This window comes from Sinocyclocheilus anshuiensis, unplaced genomic scaffold, assembly GCF_001515605.1.
Source record: "Sinocyclocheilus anshuiensis isolate Anshui unplaced genomic scaffold, SAMN03320099.WGS_v1.1 scaffold246, whole genome shotgun sequence".
NCBI lineage: Eukaryota > Metazoa > Chordata > Actinopteri > Cypriniformes > Cyprinidae > Sinocyclocheilus > Sinocyclocheilus anshuiensis.
Genome location: NW_015542356.1, coordinates 570,313 through 579,853, shown reverse-complemented (window position 1 = coordinate 579,853; position 9,541 = coordinate 570,313). Strand labels below are relative to the sequence as shown.

Below are 9,541 nucleotides of genomic sequence, written 5' to 3'. Positions count from 1 at the left end.
CGTACAGAAACATAGCAAGGACATCGTTAAAATAATCATAATTTTACGAAGAGATTACTTTTCGTACACAAAGAAAACAAAAATAACGACTTTATTCAACAATTCGTCTCCTCCGTGTCACCCTGGCGCCATTTTGGAGAGTATCCACTGAATGTAAACAACATATGATGTTCTGTGTCAGCCGCACCACACGGATACGTTGTTTTCGTTCAGATCAAAGTGTAAACAATGTAGACAACGTATCCGTGTGGCGCAGCTGACACAGAACAGCATATGTTGTTTACGTTCAGTGGATACTCTCCAAAGAGAAGTATTCTTGTAGCTTCGCAAAATTATTGTTGAACCACTGATGTCACATGGATTATTTTACCAATTCTTGCTACGTTTCTGTGTGTTGATCGTGGTAGTATCCTTGCTGTCTATGGGAGGGTCAGAGAGCTCTCAGAATTCATCAAAAATATCTTAATTTGTGTTTCAAAGATGAACGGCGGTTGGAACGACATGAGGGTGAGTAATTAATGACAGATTTTCATTTTTGGGTGAACTATCCCTTTAATTATCTGACAAACCATATTTAACTGGCAGCATTCCTCCAATTTTCACTGAGATTGCATGATAGCGGGCTGCTCTGAGGTGACTGAAACCCTGCAAAAGGAGGTTGAGGGATGACCCTTTAAGCCACTGCAAGAGAAGTTTGTCATTCCAAATCTGTGATTTCTAGAAAATTGCAGCTTTACAATGACACTGATTTATTCAAGTCCTCAAAAGGGCTGGTCGTCCACAACAGGAGTATCCAGAGACTCTCAATGGGGAATCGGTTCAACACTGCAGCTGGAATTGCTTGCCAGTTCAGCAAAGAACAGGGTATGGATCTGTCTCGGCACATTTAAGATAAGTCGGGTTGAAAGTGCACTCTGCTGTGATGAGGCCTCTCATCAGCAGAAAGAATCAAAAGGCTAAGCTCACCTTTGCTGAGGAGCATGTTGTGTCGACAGAGGAGAACTGGACCAAAGTTCACTTTAGTGATGAGAGCAAGTTTAATTTATTTGGGTATGATGGGAAACATTTTGTTCGGTGTCAGACTGAGGAAAGACTGAACCCTGAGTGCCCTCTTATAGCTACATGGCAGAGTGAATGCAAATGTATATCTCCCAACCAGTCTGCAATTTTCATGCAAATAATGATGAAAAATTAAATGGCTGGGCCAGAGTCCTCATCTAAACTCGGTTGAAAATCACTGGAAAATCCTTGGCGACAAAGTGGCCTCTACACTATTAATTTCTGACAGTTGTAACCCTCTAAAATGTTAGTTGTAATCTTCTTTCGTGCTACAGTGGTTACTGTTCTCTAATTTTGATCACTGTGTTTTCCACAAAATAAAAGTTTTTTTTTTTAAATGCCTTGGATATTTTTTTCAAACATGTTAGTATAACAGTGGTATACCCACAGCTTATATTCCTTCAAATTTTGAGCGATGAAGATTAACAATATTTCAGAAAAAAAATCAAGTATTTATAGATTGTTCTCTAATTTTGATCTCCACTGTACAGTCCACACTAAAGGCATAGTAACTGCTAGCTGCTTTATTCAGTTGCACCATTTGTTCTTAAGGCAGAATGTAGCTAGTAAGCTCTCTGTAAAGTAATGCATAGTCGTGCAATATGATGTTTACCTGTGATTGAACATCTTTTGCTTGACGTAACAGTAAAAATATGTTTCCACTGAAATGCAACACTACTTAATCATTAATAACATAATAGGCATTTATAATATATAACTTTCAGAAACTATTTGACATGAATAAGGATGGATGAATAAATAAATAATGGGAAAAAAAACATAAATGACATTTATTTATTATGACTGATTTTATTTGACATGCACAACATGAACCAATGCACACAGAGGTGGGCTTTTTAGGTTAGGTTTGTGTTGAAGAGTTGCTGATAAAGTAATTTGTTCACATTGTTCTCTCCTAAAAATGTAAACATGATTCTCAACATTATCATATATGTCTAAAGAATTCTCTTGGTAAAACAAGAGTTTATTGATTAATTCATTCAATATGCCATTTTATTCCAATCGTTACTCCTTTTCAGAGGCTTCCATAATTATTTAGTTTATACGTAGCTACATTTTTTTAAAGTTTAATGCAAAAATATTTAGTAGTGCCTAATTTGTCATTTTATTCGAAGCCCCCGTATCACCTGTTTTTTCTTAATTAATTTCTTATTTAATTTCTATTTATTTCTTTATTTGTTATTGTTGTTATTTTGCAGTTTATGTACCTATTTAATTATTTCTCTCTCTCTCCCTTTTTTTTCTCTATAAACATTCTATTCTGACCTTCTACAAATGGGCCATTCTACATATATATTAGGAAACGCATAATAAGAGATATACACATACGCAACACAATTGTTACACAAACACTTCACATAACTACATGTACTTCCTACTTTATGTTTTACATGTTTTGTATTGATAGTATAGTCTAAGTATGTTTTGGCTCATGTACTGCTTTAAAATCCTTAAAAAAAAAAAAAAAAAAGACTAACTTCTTGTAACTCACAGCTGGTGCAATGGCCCCTGAACCCCCTGTACTCAGTGCGCCTTTCCCCCCTACTAGCCACACTCTGCTCTATCCAAGGAATACTTAACTATGGAGCTCATCTGTCTATACCTATCCCATCTACAAACTGCCACTTTAGAAAACCTTCCTAGTAAACACAAAGCTTTCAACATTTAAAAAAAAAACTACATCAGGCCTAAGTATAGTTTAGACTTTACATTTTTTTGTGTATGTGTGTAGAATGTGTCTGTTGGGCCAGAAAAGTCTTGCAAGCAAGACGCAGCATTGTAAAGCCAAAATCATAGATTTAACAATGGTAACCCTTCTATGACAGAAAACACGTGTGTCTAACGAAGCGTCAAATCATTGGGCACACCTTCTTATTTATTTGCATGCGTGACCCCGCCCCGACCGAGACGCGCAATACGATTGGTCCGTTGATACAGCGTGAGCGGTTGCATCGGTCAGGTCAAAGGACGACGTCCAGAAGTAACCCCCCTTGCATCACACCACCGTGATGCTGCTGTCAAAGAGGCAGGGACTCCAGCCTGTACCATTATGCTCCTATATAGCCTATTAGCCATCACCGGAGCGGAGATGGGCTTCAATTAGGAGGGAATACAGTCGATATTAAAACGTCGGTTTACACGCCTCAGAATTGCTTACAGACTCTTTTCGCACGGTGAGTACAAAAGCTTATTACCGGGACCGAGTGCCTGCTAACTGTAAGGCTGCACATGACACTGTAAATATTGGACGGATTTCTAAAACATCAACAGCGACTGCGACAGCGACGAGGAGGGTTTGTGACGAGTTAGCATGTGTGCTAGGTCGAACCGATGCCACTGTTTCTCGTTCAAGGTGGAGACAGGCAGTTTACAAGTTTGAAAGGTGAAAAAAGGATGACTATCATGCTGATTGAAGGGAGCCGGACGGTTATGAACTGATAGCAGAAATGAGATCTAAGTGTAAGTGTTAGATTATTGAAAAGGAGTTTCTCACATATGGTTGAGGGTCCGCGATGGTGAGACTCGTTGATCAGGTTCATCAGGCTGGATGAGGTGCGGTTGTAATTTTACAAGTGTCAGTCTGCAGGTGAGTTGCTAAATCGAGGTACAGTAATCAGACAGGTTCACATGGAGTCAAACGTACGATATGGGTAAGATACAATAGCGCTACTGTTACAGAACTTGTGATACATTGATGGGAACCAATGATAGTGCCATGGTCTTTCCATGTGTGTCATGGTACTCTGTAACGATATTTACTTCCGTGGTATTTTAAAGGCTATTTTACATGTCCAGAAACATAATATTGCTATGGTACCATGCCCATAGAACATAACTATATAAATAGATGTTTAGCAACATATGTAAATATCATGGTAAAACAATTAAAATAAATCTTTAAATGAAATAAAGGCAAAATAAAAACATTAGATGAAAAACTTAGAAATCAGAATTTTACATTGGGAACTAACTGAAATAATTTGAAGTTAAACTTCTAAAATTACTTAAACTGACATTTTTTTTTATTAGTAACAATGTGTTTAAGTCAAATATTTAATTAAGACATCTTTTTGTCATAGTAACTTTTGACTTGATGACCTGATGAACTAATGCATCTTCTCTCTCCTTGTACAGTGCTTGCAGCCTGCCAGCGTGGCCTAAGTATGGCAGAGCAGGACTCCACCGGGAAGAAGCTTCCTGCAGTGACTGCGCTGCACTCTCACTTCATCGTGGGTTCTGTGTCTGAGGAAAACTCTGAGGATGAAACCGCAGGGAAGCTGGACCTGCAGATGGAGGAGAATCCGCGCTCCCTTTCCCCCTCTTCGGTCAGTTCAGACAGCACTTATGAGATGGGCTTCGACAGCCTGGACGGACCCTTGCACAATATGAGGTCAGAGATGCTTGTGCACTCATTTGCAGTTATTGTGACATGGATGTCCACTTTCACCATGTCTGTATGTATCACGCTTATTGTGCCTGGTGCTCGAGATCAGGGACGTGGCCTTTGAAAAAGACTAGTTTCAAGATAAGATTAGTGCTGGTTGTCTAAATAAATGATTACATTACTTAGCCCATGTGTGAATGAGGGAGGTATGCAGCAGCGTTGTGTAAAAAGTAGTGACTTGAGGATACTGGGTTCTTCAAGGTTCATCTGGGTTCATCACTATGCTGTGTGTGAAAATGTGCACAAGCGCCTCTCTGTGTGTTTGGGTAACTTCGGTTGCACTGCCAGTCTTTGGCAGTGTTTTCCATCTCTATGCCCACTGGGGTCTCACACAGACATGCCATAATGGTTGTCAAAGTAGTGATGCTTCAAGGAAAGATTGAAGTTAGACAGGAGGCTCTTTTATTTTTTCATTCAAAGTTTAAATAATTTTGTTGTGTATTTTTGGCATTCTTATTAGTTTTTTAAAATGTCTATGTTTAGTATGTTTTATAGGGATGTGCATCTCATAACTGAGGATGCGATACGCATCTTGATGCATAGCCAACAATACGATACATTAAAGATAGATATGAAGCAGCTACTGATGCGATACGATACGATTCACCACTATTGCGATGCAGTGCGATTTCAATTAGATTCGATTCAACACAATGAGATTCGATGCAATGTAAAAAAAAATATGATCGCTTTTATTTCTTTGGTTCAGACAGACAGCAAATCATAAATTAACTTAAGTGTCTTCTGACTTCTAATGCCTCAATGCCTGTTTCATAAAACAAGTTTACCAAATAAGCCAGGCTTATTTCAGTTAGTCTGGTTCCATAAAGCAAATTTAACATATATCAACCTCAGTCATTGTAGCAGCTTATGCTAGGAAACTAACCTGGTCTGGGGCAGGCTAACTGTCAGGCTAAGCTGAGCTCCTCTAACACTGACCAATAGGAACGCAATGATATTACCGCTGACTCTCTCACATACTCTTATAACAGCCTTTCTCTCTGGTTTTATGACAGCTGTACCTTTTATAGATAGCAGAACAGATAGCAGAACATTAGAATATTACAATGTAAAATTGCTCTTTAAAGCATTAAAATCACTAAATTAAAAATCAAAATAAATGAAAAAAGACTACATTTTAACTGCTTTAAGAAACACACATTAACTCATTTGAGCTTAGTAATTAGGACTGTATTAGCTTACATGTTATTTACCCATTACAATAGTCCCTTTACAGTTACTGCTATCATAAAAAATACACTCATATGTAGTAGGGATGGGCGATATGGGCAAAAATTCATATCTCTGTACTGTATGTAGGGTTAAAATTCTACAAAAGGCACATTTTAATGTCCAACAACAAATATCTTAACAAAATGCATATTTTACTCAGAATTATTGCGCTATTATTCTATTGCGCTCCATCTGAGCGCTCGTTCACTTGCCCACTCCTGACAGCAAAACTGATATGTTTGCATGACTTTCTAACATTTACAGATGAAGAATATACCTGTGACATGTCAGTTATGCACTGAGGAAAACGTCAGTCTCAACGTCTCAAATGCATTAAACAGCACAAATATATTCGCTGTTTGCCATGGTGGATTGATTTGATCCATGATCTATATTAAGGACTTTAATAACTGCTTTTCCTCAGGTCTCCGTGTTGATACGTCATATTCACGCAGCAGTGATGAGAGAACGTGCTTGAGAAACAGTTTAGAGAGGAGAAGTTAATCTACATATAAAATATTGTCACAGATTATTGGTCACTTTCTAAACAATAAAAGTATAGCGTATCTACTAGTAAATATATAATAAATAGTTTTTTACCGATGCAAATATGTTAGAAACAATGCATCGTGATACAAATGCCAACTTGTATCCGATGCACACTTTTTTAAATCGAAAACTCCTGATCGATTACTGTTTTTGGCAGCATACAGTATATATACTGTGTAAATATAGACTTTTGTATTTTTTATTGCGTTGCAAAAAAACATAAACAAACAAACAAAAGACGTATGTACTTATTTGATAACAGAAATGTGCATTGTTCTTCATTTTTATGTTTTTGGAATTTTGCCATTTTTCTAGCAAGTTAACATTTTTGTATGGAGCCCCACACATGACATGCAGAGGAACAAATAGACAGATATTCCCAGGAATTCATTTGTTCCCTATTTTTTTTTTTATTTATTTATTTTTTTTTTTGCTGATTTGTTCTCTCATTTTTCTCAAAATTTAAAAAAAATACAATCCAAAACGATCAGCCATGCTGTCAGTTGCTAGCGTGTGTATTGCTATAGTGTTCATCTGTTTGTATTCAGTGTTTCTCAGGCTGCATTGTGAATTATGTTGGTATTGTGTGCATTTCTCAAGGCCTAGCATGTCAGGACTTCACCTTGTGAAGCAGGGCAGGAACCGCAGACGCATCGACTTGCAGAGGGACTTTACTGTCGCTTCCCCCGCTGAATTCGTCACCCGATTTGGTGGCAACAAAGTCATTGAGAAGGTGAGATCCTTGACTGCAATTTGCTATTCTGCTATATGCGTGGTGCAGTGTTATATTTTAGTGTCATTGAGATAGTGTTGTAGGTTTTTTTTTTTTAATTTAATTTAAATGTTATATTTTACAATTTTAATTAAAATGTTTTTAAATTTAAACTTACAATGTTGTTATTTTTGTAATTTTTATTCTTCATATTTTAAATAGGTCTATACATTTTCAACTTTTATTTCAGTTTTAGTTGTTTTATTACAAGTTAAACTAAATTAAATTGAGTAATGTTTCCTTGGCAACTAGTTAACAAAATATATATATTTTAAATTATTATTATTTTTTTTAATTTCAATTAACTTTTTTAAGTAACTGAATGTTTTTATGGTTTTTGTTAACTATAAACAACCCTGGTGTGGTGACAGCTGTGAATATCATATTTTGTTGTGACAGGTTCTCATTGCTAACAATGGCATCGCTGCAGTTAAGTGCATGCGCTCCATCCGTCGCTGGGCTTATGAAATGTTTCGGAATGAACGGGCCATACGTTTTGTAGTCATGGTTACCCCGGAGGACCTCAAAGCCAATGCAGGTGTGTTTAAAATGCTGAGCTTAACTGTTATGTCATCAGACTTAAAAAATAGCTTGAGAAAACCTTCCCCCACTGCTGGCTGTATCATGGTGTAATCCAGGAAAAGCCATGCTGGACTGTGGACTGGCAAATGTATTTAGCAAGGAATGTCTTGGTCCTTCTCTTCATTTATGTCAGTATGCTTTGTCGGTGCAGACCTGGCCTAATTTGCATAGAAAGGATTCAGTGAGGTGAAAATTATTTATGAATAGGCCTGTAACCTCAAATGTACTTGATGAAATACTTAAACATATGTATAATTCTGTCTGCAGAGTATATCAAGATGGCAGATCACTATGTACCTGTCCCAGGAGGGACAAACAACAACAACTATGCTAATGTAGAACTCATTTTGGACATAGCTAAGCGAATTCCCGTTCAGGTAAATGCATGTGAGCTTTGATGACTGGTGTTCAGAGCAAATAAAATGATTTTGGTAACACTTAAAAGACTTAAATCAGGCTGCACAATTATTGTGTGAAATTTAAGACATTAATAAAATAACCTATTGTGAAATAAAAGTATTATTATATTTAAGTATTATTTTTTTTGTTGTTTTAAGCACAGTTGTATTATTACAACAGTAATGTGAGTTAAAAAAATAATATAAAAACAGAAAGGAATGTTCATATATAAATACATTCTTTTTGCATGGATGTTTCAGCAGCAGCATTATAGGATGTTTTTTGTTATGATAAATCCTTATCATATCCCATTTATATGCAATATATTGTAAAATATGACGAAATATAATTAGAAAACAATAAAAAATAAAATAAAATAGAATGCTTAAAGGGGTCCTATTATGCTTTTTCACTTTTTCAAGCTAACCAATCACAGCACATTTCGTATTTCAGAAGGCTGGCCTTCATTTGATTCAGGAACTATTCGAGCCGTTCATGCCGGACTGGGGAAAGAGGTGTTGCAATAATGTAAAATATGTGAAAAATAATGTGTTTTTCGAACAACCTAGTATGAGAGCCTGTTCTAGTAAACCCCCAAAACAAAATCAAGACTTTTTAAAAGAGCATAATAGGACCCCTTTAATAAAAAACATTCTTGAGATATTAACTTAAAAATCTGTTTTTTTACTTTCACTTTTTTTCTTCTCTGCATTTCTCCTCTTCTCTATCTTGCTTTCTAATCTAGTTGTCTAATGAACCTGGAATTGTATATTACGAATATTGCTGGCTCTTTGACTTTAAGTCACTTTGGATAAAGCCGTCTACTAAATGCATAAATGTAATGTACCTGTCTTTAGGCTGTATGGGCCGGTTGGGGTCATGCCTCTGAGAATCCCAAACTCCCTGAATTGCTGCACAAGAACGGCATAGCCTTCATGGGTGAGTCTCAGCTATTATAATAAACCTTACAATATCACATTGATTAAATTATTCACATAGTGTGATGGTACTGCTCTTAATTTAGTGGTTTGTATCTTTCATTAGGTCCACCTAGTCAGGCTATGTGGGCTCTTGGGGATAAGATCGCCTCTTCTATTGTGGCCCAGACAGCTGGCATCCCCACACTACCCTGGAGTGGAACAGGTTAGTTTAACATCTGACTTACTGAACTATTATCAGGCTGAGGCTGAGCGGATGTTGATAAAACTGTATTTATTTATTTGTAAAGCTTTTTCATTGCATTGTTCATGACTATTAAAAAAAAAAAATATATATATATATATCAATAATAATAATTAGGGCTGTGCGATATTGAAGAAAAATGCGATATGCGATACCTTGTTAAAAAATTCGATATGCGATACGATATTGCTTATAGTGTGTAAAATCAAATTAAATTATATTTTAAAATATTTAAAGGGGTCCTATTATGCTCTTTTACAAAGTCTTGATTTTGTTTTGGGGGTGTACTAGAACAGGCT

General features: G+C 36.5%; 1 protein-coding gene across 7 annotated transcripts in view; it reads left to right on the top strand.

Moving 5' to 3' along the window:
- Positions 1 to 3,085: 3,085 nt before the first annotated feature.
- LOC107691719 (acetyl-CoA carboxylase-like) overlaps positions 3,086 to 9,541 on the top strand; it is a 69,289-nt gene continuing 62,833 nt past the window's right edge. For 4 of the 7 annotated variants that reach the window (XM_016490507.1, XM_016490506.1, XM_016490504.1 and 1 more), the window contains exons 1-7: positions 3,094 to 3,254; positions 4,216 to 4,471; positions 6,908 to 7,040; positions 7,479 to 7,617; positions 7,929 to 8,038; positions 8,918 to 8,999; positions 9,105 to 9,203. In XM_016490507.1, the coding sequence (XP_016345993.1) occupies positions 4,245 to 4,471; positions 6,908 to 7,040; positions 7,479 to 7,617; positions 7,929 to 8,038; positions 8,918 to 8,999; positions 9,105 to 9,203 (790 nt within the window). In that variant the 5' untranslated portion in view covers positions 3,094 to 3,254; positions 4,216 to 4,244. Of the gene's footprint in view, positions 3,255 to 4,215; positions 4,472 to 6,907; positions 7,041 to 7,478; positions 7,618 to 7,928; positions 8,039 to 8,917; positions 9,000 to 9,104; positions 9,204 to 9,541 lie in introns of all 7 variants that reach the window. The other 3 variants (XM_016490505.1, XM_016490503.1, XR_001634565.1) reach the window with 2 other exon arrangements.